This window comes from Haliaeetus albicilla, chromosome 24, assembly GCF_947461875.1.
Source record: "Haliaeetus albicilla chromosome 24, bHalAlb1.1, whole genome shotgun sequence".
Lineage (NCBI taxonomy): Eukaryota > Metazoa > Chordata > Aves > Accipitriformes > Accipitridae > Haliaeetus > Haliaeetus albicilla.
Window position 1 is genome coordinate 18265253 of NC_091506.1, and position 12446 is coordinate 18277698.

The window sequence follows — 12446 nt, forward strand, 5'->3', positions numbered from 1 at the left end:
CTTTGCTGTTAAACATTAAAATTGTAGTGTTTCATAAAGCATAAAGTTAAGAAATCTTTAAGTTTTCCTTTTAAACTTAGATCTCACTGTGGCACATGAAATCCCACAGGCAGATGAACAGGTCTGTGCAACGAGCTGCATTTTTGGACACCTGAATCTCTACCATACCCAACAGTAATAATTTGAAAGGGCACATCCTTAACGTTACCTCAAGCACTTCAGAGATTTGGAGATTGCCAAGACGTGCAACATCCATATGAGATTTTACAGCTGGTGACTTCTTCAAACTTTGTGCCTCCCTGCCCAACTGGCCCATGAGAAGTGCAGAGTCGGCCTCTTGGAACATCCCTTTTTGCTTCCTCTGACAAGCCATAATCCTCATCTGTCAGACAGCAAAGCCAATTGTGGCTTGTCTTTTGCTAAATGGTAAAAACAGAGTAATCGGACCCTGCTTGGACTCCCTGGGGAGAGAGGTGCTAAGCCAGTGCCTGTACATATATGTATGTAATTGTATGAAGAAGACACAAACCATCCAAAAACCAGCGGAACAACCACCGTGCACTGGAGCACATCTGGCCTTGTCCGGCCCTCACACAGCTGCAACGTATCCAGCCGGGGATTCTGCAAAGCTGCCTTTAACCCACACACTCGGCAGGGCTGTTTGCGCAAAACCTTAGTGCTGGGAGAGCTCTGCACCTGAATTTACCTGGAAACTGAGTGGGATGACTCTTTTCACCTCCTATTATTTTATCATAAAATCTTCATCCAACAGGGACTTTGAGCAGTTCTTGTGAAGTTTTTGTTGGTCAAGGGTTGGTTTTTAGCCCTGGAAAAATAAATTCTCTTACAAGTCCATAGTTTTTTTCACAGATAATTATGGACAGTATTATACTAACATAATTCCTAAAATACGTGCTCACTCATGTGGTGTTTAGGTAGCCTCCTAACGCAAGACAGCTAGCTGGCATGACTATTTAAAAGATATTTCTCCATCTGAGAAGTTGGAACATCTGCCTCTTCTACAAAGCATTTTAAACACCTTGTGGGGAAAGAATTGGGTTTTTAGGCATTGGGGTAAAAAGACCCTGGGCAGAACCCATTTCAAAAGCTCATTTCTTGAGCTCTACGTCTAGGGAAATCAAGGTGAGAAACGCGGGTTGGGGAGCAAACTGTCGTGAGCCATCGCTGCGCCCCATGTCCGGGGTGCCTTTCCAGGGCTTGTTTGGTTTATTGGAAAGCTTTCAGAGGGCTTCATTTGTTCATTCATTCCCAGTGCAAGAAAATAAAATGTTTGAAATCTTAAAAATATCAACAGGACAGAAAAAAATAACATTCCCCCCGGGGCCAGAGTTCAGAGGATCTTTTAGGTGTACGCAGCTGTCGTGTCAGCCCCCAGGTCCTGTATGTATTTGTATGAACATACGTATACAGGTATGATAACGTGCAACCAGCCAGCACTGTGGAGAGCTGCGGTCTGGGAAGACCCCCTCTTCCCTCAGCCCTGCGCGAGTAAAGGCTGAATCCTGCCCTCGCCACCATGATTTCCCTGTCTGTCTGCTTTGTGCTGGCAGCTCCAGGATAGCAGACAGCCCTTTCTCAAATAAACCCGCAGTCTGTCCAACACTTTTTCGTATTGCTTTTTGACAGCATTTTTCCCCTTATTAACTCCATGGTAGGTGATGCTATTAATCGTCCTAAACTAAGACAAAGATGCTGTGGAAATACATGCATCGCTGTTTGCTTCATTGCTATTTTACAGACAAAGTGTCCAGGTAGAGAACATGCTTCCAGTGGCCCTGGCTTTGCGAGGAGATGCTAATGCAGGGCTCAGTAATTTATTACTTCAACAGACATTTACAAATTCACCATAAAGAGTCTGTTGAGCACAGCCTGGTGTTACAAAGCTTGTGCTTTAAGTAACTTATTTTTAAAAATAAACTTCGCTTCTTCCAGGTAGACTGTTCATACTACTTGCAAATATTGTATTGTTTACAGCAGGACATGTAAATACATATATTTTAACAGAGAAAAATTAAACCTGCTATACATTTGATTAACTTCTACAACTCATCTAATACGTTAATCCCTTAAAATACATAGGATTATACACTTAGTGGCCTAAGATCCCCAAGAGCAAAAGCTGTAGCTTTAATTAAGTGGATCTGTCACAGGTTTTCTAATACCCACATGTAAAATCACACGGACGTTAAAGAGCTGCTTTAACTGCACAGATTTAGGCTGCATGGTTGGCTCTGTCCCGTTCCTGGGTGCACAGAGCCATCGAGCACCCGGGGAAGCTGCGAAATCCCTCTCACATCCCTTTGTGGCTTCTTGAAGCAGCTACAGGAAAATGTCATGCTCAGCCTTGTCCTCAGACTCGAGCACCTCGCCCTGTTTCTGTACAAACTGCCGCCGACAGCCATCCCCGCTGATGGCCCGTGCCCATTGCTGCTGGTGCACGGGGCACCAATCCTGCAGCACCCCGTGCTTCTCACTCTGGGGAATGAACATAAATGGAGGAAGGATCTAAATCCACCATCACAACAGAAGATACTTTCGAGTGCAAAATGACCTAAAAATCTCAAACCCTGGGGCTTTGTTCAGACACTTCTGTTACTATTTCTCATTATAAAAATGAGGAATAAAAGGAAAAACCCCACATTTTCCACGATTGGACTTACCAGGTTTGCAAGAATGAAGAAAAAGATGAAAAAATTTCTCCAGGCAGCTTTATATTTGTTCCTCTCACCTAGAATTATCTTCTGTCCTGCAGCAGCAGCCAGTAACTTTTCCAGCACAGCAGCAAGGCTGGGGACAGGCAGGATTCCTGCAGTTCATACAGGAGAGTACAGACCTTGCTGTCACAAATGGGGAGCAACTTTGTCCCAGGGATACACTTTTACCTCCAATGCATATTTTTCAGATGAGGTCCCTCTTAAAAGACGAAAAAAGAAAGATCCCTGGTCCTGAGCACTTTCTGTCACACTGGGAAGCATCACAAATAATTGAACCTGAGGACATCCTGGAAATAAAGCTGTTTGTTAGCAAAATCCCAGGTTTCTGGGAGATAACTTACTTTGCTTCCCTGCTGTATCCGCGCTGCAGGTCTGTGGGCCACAGAGGTTTCTGTGCTTTGCTAAATTGGCAGCAACATTCCCAAAGCTGGGTCTGATATACAGTACCGCTCCCCATCCCCCGCTACCCAGCCTAGCAAATTTACAATATTCAGTCACTTGTATCATACAAAAAAAGCAATAGCAACATTTTGGCCCACTTGTCCCGCTCCATCATTTCTCTAATTATTAAGCAACCTCCTGCCAATTTCTCCTCACAGACTAATTAAGGAGGGTTTGTTAAATCTGACGCAGGGACAGCTGCAGTGTTATCAGGGTGGGAACTTTTTTTTCCATCCTGTTTTGTTTTGGTTTGATCTTCAAAGCTCTAGAAGGGGTCTTTCTCAGAGGAAAAGGCTGTGCTGAGTTACTTGTGAGGAGCCCAGGCCCCATGGAGAAACAGTGTCCAGCAGAGTGAGGAGGCAGGGTCTTGGCTGTAATAATAATCAGTGAAAAAAATGGGGCAGGGCAACACACCAGCAATACCCTTAATTTTTTAAGGAAACCTCCCCCTTAAACCCAAAGGATTTGCTGCTGCCTTATGCACGACCCGCTCCGCAGCCTCTCTGGGAGCTTTGTGGATGTCAGCACATTTTAACCGTCAAGTGTTTGGGACACAAAAGGCAAAGATGATATTCTTCATGGTGCAGAGACCTTCAATATCACTTTCACCTCTTAATCAGGTCTCGCCTGTGCAAAATTAAAGTAATTCTTTAAATAAAGGTGGCACCTATCTTACTGTCCCCAGATGCACTGCCAGGGACTTGGAGTGGGAGAGAAGCGCGGCAGCTGCCAGAAAAGCAGAAGATCACCCGTTTTTGAGCACAAAGATCCAGCTGAGGGGAAATACTCCAATTTATAGACTCGGTGGGGGGGGAAACTGGTTTGACGTTTAATGCAGCAAATCAAGACGCGAACAGAGTTCCCAAAAAACCAGCTTCCACCCAGCGTGGGTTTGCTGTTGTACAGGGACACTCAGCGGGCCGGCCGGCTCGTCAGTCAGGAGGGACATGGCGCCTGCACTGCCGCCGGCCTGCCGCCCCACTTCTCGCTCGATCCAACAGAACCTCGAGGACGTGAGGGAAAAAAGGCATGGGAGAAGGGGCCGAAAGCCCTCCCTTGGCCCCGGGGCACGCTGACAGCCCACCATCTCGCCTCTCAGCAGAGACACAGGTGGGGACACCACGGGGCCATGGCGGGGGGGCCCTGCCCTGTGGCACGGCCCAGGCCTGAGGGGCCTTGCTGGGGCACCGCTGCGGTCAGCGCAGATTTGGGTGAATTCTCCAGGTTTCTGTGACGCCCCTCCAACCAGCTCCTCCTCAGCTCCCTCTTGGCAAGGGCACAGCGTGAAGAAATTGCACTGATGCTAAAGCTGTGTCATCTGGACGTTTATTCTTTGCATTTGACAGACTAGATCATCGCTTGTAAGGCCAAAGTGTCCACAGAATTAATCTAAGCCTAAACTGAAATTAGCCACCACAATATGCCAAGATATGTCCAACAACCTTTTTTTATTAAACCATTACAGCAAACACTGTTCAACTCATAGAAAGAGAGCACATAATAAAAATTATCGTGGAAGTTGTACCCTCTGACGTGAGTCTATTCCCTACTTAATGACTTACAGTAGAAATTAGCTACTTAGGTCTACAGTGACTTCAGCGTAAGGGGCAGAAATTTGGGAAAACGTTACGACAATCATCTGGGTGACACACATCCAGCTCTGCCGTCAGCCAAAGACGCTCTTGGCCGGCTCTTGTTTCGGTTTCTCGAAGACTGTTTCACCCCCTGTCCGATCCCGGCTGAATATGGAGGGTGCCACAGAGCCCATTTGTTCTTGGAAAAGAAAACCAGGAGAGGCAATCAGTGAAGGAGAACACTAAAATCGGAGGGTAAAACTAGTGCTGCTGAAATACATATATATGCATTTGATAAGTATTTCACACGTCCATCAACTTCGCAAACCTTAAAGAACAGTGCTCCCACCCCAAGCACAGGGCAGCGGACGGCACCTGTAGGTGGTTGCTACCATCAACTGGCCCCAAATCCTTGCAGGTGCTTTAGAAACTTGGAAACTACTGAGGTCCAGGCTATTACACTGAAGAGGGGTTAAAATGCAACATTTTTCCTTATACTCTCCCACAGGTGGTGGAAAAGCCACACAAAACCAGAGCACCAGGGGCGTTCAGTGCAAGCAGCCACTCTTCTCTCCCACCTTCTGCCCTTTATCCCCCCCAATTTCTGCTTCATCTCAAACACATTGATCCAATTGAGAACCTAGAAATCCTCTAACCTATAACCAAGCCCCCAGCCTTCAACTTGGGCAGTCACCGACATTGACTACGGTCCCAGGGCTTGGTTTGGACCCCGGTTCAGAAGGCAAAGTCAGGGCTCTGCCTCCCGCTTGGTCCAGACAGGGAGAACGATCACTCCAAGCCACGATGATGGATGCAAAGTCCCAGCACAGCCAGGCCGGGGAGGGGGGGGGAGCACACTGCTGGCTGCTCTTTCAGAGGCACACCCGTTCACTTGAAAAGAGCAATTCAGTTGATGTTTTATTTTGGAAGACTGCTTAATTGTTTCTGTCAAGGAGTCTTACCGCACTGCTTCATCACTTGGTAGGTTTTGGATTTAATTTCCTGGTTTTTGGAAAGCTTTCCTCTGGCTCCTTTGAGGTCTTCTTCCTTCACTGGAGGCCGCTTCTTTTTCACAGGGGCTGGCTAAGAAACAGACGTATTGCCCACACATCAGTATTTTACATTTAGAAGCGTAGGGAACAAAGCTGCCTTAACCCAAAGGCTACAACATACAGAGTTGCTAATACAATATTCCACCTATTTCAGCTCTGAGACTGTATGCTCAGCTACTCCAGATCTTTGCACAACCGTGGTCTCACTGCCATTCCCAAAATCTGTTGCCACTATTACTGGTCTGTTCTGAAATGGTCTTCTGATTGTACAGCCTTCAAAAGAGACAATGGATTGCTTAATTATTATTATTTTTTATAATTTATTTTAAAATTTTCTCTGTCCAGCCCTGCCTGGTCATTCTGCAAGTACAGATTGGTAACTGAAAGATCTGTCCAATATTGGGGAAGGAAAAAAAAATCTTCATTACTAAATTGTCCTTGTGCCTCAGTCTAGTCACTACGTCTTCAGGAGACTGGTCAGAGAGATTCTGGATTCTAAAATCTGGCATGATTTAGTTGGAATAAACTTAACACTTGACCCACAGTTATTGATCTTAAATTTAGGGAACAAAAGTATCTGAGCACTGAACAGGGTTGTCTACAAGCATGTGCTGAACACACCTGAAACACTGGACTTGGAACCCAAAGAAGGAGAAGAAAATCTAATATAAAAACAGATGCATCATCAGGTGGTGCACTGCAATGTCCAAGTACTAATCTGTTTACAGTTTATCTTGCTAGAAGAAAATCGGGATAACATTTGCTCATATCAGCCTATCCCTACCTTTAAATTAGCACTTCAAAGTCAGACACAACATCCAGCAGCAGCAGTCGGCACTATTAACCTTCCCTCTTCAGTTTACTATTTCAAGGACAGATCGCCAAGGTCCCGCCAGGCAGACCTTGCGGTGGGATACAGGGGCACAGGAGATAGGATTAAAAAGAACAAAAGACACCCACACTCCAGCTCTAACAGATTTGCACACTTAACCATCGAGAAAGTTCTCTGACCATCACTACCTACTTAGGGCTTCTGATATTTGGGTTCTGGCAGCAGTGGAGCCCACTTACATGTTTCTAGGCACCGCCTGTAAAGCTAAAAACAGTTGTGGAGGGAAACAAATCCCTCAAGGCCTGCAAATGGCTGGAGCAGGGAGTCTCGCGGAGCTTGCAGAGACAGCGTGTGCATGCCTGGCGCTGGGCAGGGTGGGCTGGCTGCACTGGAGCCTTCGGTATGTTTTCTGCTGGCTGTAAATTCCCCGGAACGCTCAGAATAGCTCGCTGTCAATCCCATTTGCATGTGTTGTGGGAAACAAAACATTCACAAGACCTCTGGGGGAAAACATTCTACAAGTAGCCAAAGCAAGCAAGGGGAAAGGGTGGTAGCAAACCCTTCAAAATTCGCAACAGCTTTTGGTCGGTTAGCTGGTTAACCAAACATCCCTCTGGACGGGGTTTCATTTGTCTGTCTGTAATGAAAATTGGCATCTGATGGGAACAGTGCCCCATGCCCATGGCATGGTGCACAGGCCCCCAGTATAGACCCATGTTGGCTCCAACACAGAAAGGGAAAAAAACTCTTTGTTTTGTACAACAGGAATACGAAACCTGCTAAGGTCCTTCACCCGTTGTTGACACAACACAATAACTGCGAGGCTTCTTTCCACGGGGACAAGGGACTTCTTGGGGACAGGGTAAGGAAAGGAGGCACTTGAGATGCACTAAGACACAGGCAGGCTCAGCAGAACTGTTGGATTTCATCCAGTTATTTTAAAATAAAAACTCTCATGCTTTGATTACAGGTGGATTTTCCAGCAGGACAGCTGCTGTGGATTAGTCAGCCCCCAGTTAAAGAGCAAAAAAGCTGCACAGAACAGTTACCGTCAGCCACAGAGGTGAGCCCTGGCCCTGCCAGCACCAGCAGCTGCCAGTGTCGCAGCCACAAGACTGCTAATTGCTCCCAATGCAAGTGCATTTGTAAGCAAGGTTTGCCAGGAGCCATTCCCAGCTGGCACAGCAGTGCAGCCTGCCCTTTATCTCCTCCTGTCACAAGTCAAAAAGTGTTGGTTTACAAGACATATGACTGTTTTTTTAAGTCTCTCTTTCTTTGGAGTAAAGAAAATAAGCCGAACCAAGTTACTCTCTGTGGTTGAAGGATTGTGCTCTTCTACCCTTTCCATGTTCTTACTCTCCATCCCACCCACCATGTAAAACTCTCATGCTGGGGAGAACTCCTACCAGGCACGCGTAGCTTGTGTTGAAAACCTAACACTTATGTGAAAAACTCAAAAATTCTGAGCTAATTTTAAGATCACTTTGAAACATGGATTATTGGGGAACACAGTAAAGACAAACTACTACTTACAAAATGAACGTACCAGCGTGTAATACAAAATTTCAGTCTCAAATATTGTATCCTAACAGTTGTAATTTTCAGTCACGCTCTCTCTTTTCCCGCATATCAATACATTAAGCTTTACACAACAGCATACTTCAGTATAGCCACGTCCTTTCAAAACTACTGCCAAAATTTCAAATCATTGTCTGAGAAAGCGTGTTGCAAAAGCAGAAATCACTCCTTCTGTAAAACACCCTAAACCAGAGCAGTGGAAATGTTTTTTCCCTTCCTACATAAATAAAAATATTTATGGTAAACCAGAAAATTTTAAAACTGAATTAATTAACCATGTAGAGGGCAGCTGCTTTCCTTCTTCTTCAAATAATCCCTCCTAACAACTTACTTGCTAAAATATATAAACAGTGTTTAAATACGTCAACATAACCGAACAAGTCATATAGAGCAGAAAAGCCAAATTCACTGGTTAACGAGAGTAACTTGCTAATAAGTTATTCCAAGCAAACCCTCTGAAACAGTAATATATTTATTAGGCACCCTGCTCTAACAAGAGCCAGTCTCACAGATCTCCCTGTACCTGTGACATAACTGCGGTGCTCACTCGACCGTAATCCCTTCCGAGGTCGTTTCCCGGCTTTGATTAAATCCAGCCCGCGCGCTCTGCGAACGTCTGTTTTTTTCCTCGACTTATATAGAGCATCTAACATGAAGTCATTAGCTGGGTCATTTTCCCAAACCAGAACCCAGGATGATTCAGGTTGACAGAGGCTGTTGTTGTTGAAAGGTTTATTCTTAGCGATGACGAGGGTTTGCAGTATTTACTGCGCCCTGTGCCTGGGGACGGATGGAGCTGGGGACTGATGAGAGCGGACAGCTGTGGCAGCGGGACCACGGCGAAGCCCGATCCACTACAAAACGACTTCCCGGGAAGTCCACTGGGGCTCTATTTTTAACTTGAAAAGGCAAAACTTTGTTATTGACACAAAATTGACTCTGAATCCTCTTGTGGGGGGGAGAAAGTGTTTGTGTTTCTTTCCCAGCATAACAAAACACGAATTCACTAAAGATTATATCTAAACCTAACATCCAAAGCATAACATGGCACCCTAAATCACTTTTGCACAGGGATCTCTAACAGAAGAGTATTTTGTCCATTTTGGAGAGTAAATAAAACAGGATATAGTTTTACCCTTAACAGTTCTTATTGCTGAGCTTGCCCTGATGCCAGCTCTTACACAACCGAGAGAGTAAAATCACTTTCTACTTACAGCGGTATTAGTAAGTTTAATCATTTCACCTGTCATCTGTATAGGTATAACTTACTCAGACATGAATAAATTCAGTGTGCCCCACTGTACATGCTGACAGTAGTAAAACTTTTCCCAGAACTTTTAACATTTTTCCCTAAACTATTTTTTAATTAAATAGAAAAAAAAACCCCTCTAAGCATGAATTCTATTTTTTATTACCAGGAGAGGGTTGGGTGGGGGAGGGTTGGGTACGGGGTTCCCCCCCTTTTTTTTTTTTTTTTAATATATTTTTTACATTAATTCTTTGTGTCGTGCAAAAAAATCAGCGTCTGTGACTACACTCAACACCTACAAAGAACCAAGACTCCAGCCAGATATGTTAATACGAGAAAGGCAGATGTGGCAGACCTTCAAACATCTTTTACTAGAAAGTTCGAGCGTTGTAGTGGTAGAAATCTGCCCTGGCCTCTTCTCGAGCTCTGCCTGTGTTTTGTTTAGGCTACAGAGAGAAGCACAGGATGTAAAATAAAATTGGCATTTTTCATTATGAAAACATTACATCAGTACCACAGCACTAGCGCCATACAGTCAGGGAGATGGGATTTGTCGGCTGGGAACTATCCCCGAGGCCTCCGGGTGCCTGTTTTTGCCTTTAAGCTGAACTCTTTCCAGGCCTGAGAAGATGCTTTCCTTTATGTGACTATTGGAAGAATTATTTGTAGGTTAAGAAGCAGTTTGGGTGTTATGTACTTAGCCATTCCTTACATCGAATTTCTATTTTAAAGCCATGGCTTAGTAAACTAGAGGAAATGTTTCTGCAGAACAGCAGTACCTTTCAGTAGGCTAACAAAGTAGAAGAAAAAAACCCTATCAACTTAAGAAAAACAGCAGATTTTTTTTCCATTGTACAAAGTAACACCTCTCCTTCTCTGCTAAGATGTTTCTATACAGTCCCATAAGCGTCACTATTCTGACTGTTACAACAACAAAATAACATTCTGCATGCTTAAAGCAAATATTTAGAATTTAAGACACTGTTTTTTTCCCTTCAGCTTTCAAAATTGCTTCATTTAATTGGTACTATATATTCTTCACTCAAAAGCAACAGAGTTATGCTTTCATGGCAATTTAATTCATACAAACAAAATCATTATACAAACAAAATTAAAACACCTTCAGCTGGCATGCCATTTGAGATAGGAGATGAGGCACCCACAGAGGTAGGCAGCATATCCTGAAGTTTCTAAGACATCCCCCGTAGCCTGGACAATTCTGTTCTCTTTGATTATACATTTCCTAAACCAGTGCTGAACAACACACACAACAATTTCCTCTCACAGATCGTGGGCTAATTTTTCCTTGCAAAAAACCAACCTAAATCTACAGTTGCTTACATTTCAGAGTAGAAATCCTGTTCACCTGGTTGAGGTCCTGAGATCTGTTAAATGGGACACAAATGACAATGAAACAAGATAGGCTCATTTATTTAATAATGGCTATTAAAAATGCAAGTTAGCCCTCTTTCATCTTCTACCACAATACGAAGTGTGGAAGACTCCTTTGCTGAGGAACAGTTGCAGCTAAAATATGGTGATGACCACGGAGAATTTAGTAAATGTACACGTATGGCCACTGTGATCTCCAGGAGACACAGATCTTACAGAAGATCTGACTTCTCCGGGAAACTGCCAACATCCCTCAGTGGACTGACAGGCTTGATAGGTTGACAATTATACTCTGAATTCCTTTAAGGATGCAGTGGGTATGGGGCTGCTTGTGTGTAGTAGGTGAGAAGTAATGAAAGTAATTGGCAAACATTATAGAGGAGTTACAGAGGTAGTAGTGGGTCAATACTGTGCAGGTCCAGCCCAGCAGAACACGCTAAACTGCTCCCACCAAGATAGGAAGAGGTGATAGCAACAGCAGCTCACTAAGAACAGGATTTCTGCTCTATTCTGGCATAAAGATATCAACCTCTCACCATCTGCAGCCTTAAAAAGAAAAAAAAAAGAAAAGAAAGAAAGAAATTATTACCTGCACATGGTCACGTTACACCTTCACAGTGAGCCAGCTCTCATCCTACATGGTCCTCCTCATTCCTCCAGCACTCTGGAAAATTGATGGTAGATACCTTGCCATACCTCCAGGGAACCTGGAGAGTAAGATGGCATCTTTCTGCCCAACAAAACAGAAAAAAAACCAAGCTAGGCTACACTTATTTTCTTGGGTATAATAAGGGAACTCCAAGTGCTTGCTGCAGACACTTTGGTAACCAAAGAAGCTGCTTCCCTGGAGCTGAAGAGAGAACTCTGCACTACATAGACAGCACGTAGGAGTGATGTCTTCACCAGACAGAAAAGAATCAGCACTGCTTCCCCCTTCCCCTTTTGCATGGTTTTGGGAAGCAGCAGAGACTAAAGTAAGCAAGGAAGACATTGGTCATCTCCAGCACGTTGCCCTCTGGAGATACGGGACAGAGAGGCTACTCAGTCCTACAACTAGACATCCCCACGTGGCCGTTTTCTGTCCCCGAGAAGGTACTACATCAGTTCTGTGATACAAGGCACTGCACAAGCAAACTTCTCAACAGGACCCTCAGACATCTTCCCTCAGCTTGCATTTCTACTACCTGCTGCAAACAAATCAGAAGGGGAACGGAAGATAAAACAGGTTAACAAGTTATTGAATTGGGCCATGCCTCTGCCAAGGGACAGGATATTGGAGGTAAATTCAGAAATTTCTGAGGTTACACATTCTTGTTGCCAACAACCAGAAGTTCTGGCTTTGCCTGAAAAGCCAAAAGCGGGCTGTGATAATCAGCTGTGTGCTTAAAGCATTTTAACATCATCCTACACTCCAGAAGGCCTCAGGTCAGTGTTCTGCAATCTCAGGAGTTCTCAGGTTGCGCATCGAAAGTTTTATTTTCCCATATGAAAATACAGACAGTTATTCTCCGTGTGTGCACAAGCAGAGGGCAAAAACCCTCCTCAGGGAACAGATCCGAGAAGAGCTTGCAAGGATTCTTACACTCGTAAACA

General features: G+C 44.5%; 1 protein-coding gene across 1 annotated transcript; it reads right to left on the reverse strand.

Annotated features, from left to right (window-relative positions):
• Window positions 1-4605: 4605 nt before the first annotated feature.
• MUSTN1 (musculoskeletal, embryonic nuclear protein 1) lies at window positions 4606-8970 on the reverse strand. The gene is made up of 3 exons (XM_009914721.2): window positions 8736-8970; window positions 5713-5833; window positions 4606-4949 (listed from the first exon to the last, which is right to left on the reverse strand). Exons 1-3 carry the CDS (start codon window positions 8742-8744, stop codon window positions 4843-4845), a joined length of 237 nt encoding a protein of 78 aa, XP_009913023.1. The 5' UTR covers window positions 8745-8970; the 3' UTR covers window positions 4606-4842.
• Window positions 8971-12446: the final 3476 nt, after the last annotated feature.

Excerpts from the sequence above, each read along its gene's own strand:
- MUSTN1 (XM_009914721.2), bottom strand. Across the intron at positions 4,950-5,712 it reads CCAAGTGATGAAGCAGTGCG|AACAAATGGGCTCTGTGGCA; the intron begins GTAAGACTCCTT and ends TTCTTTTCCAAG.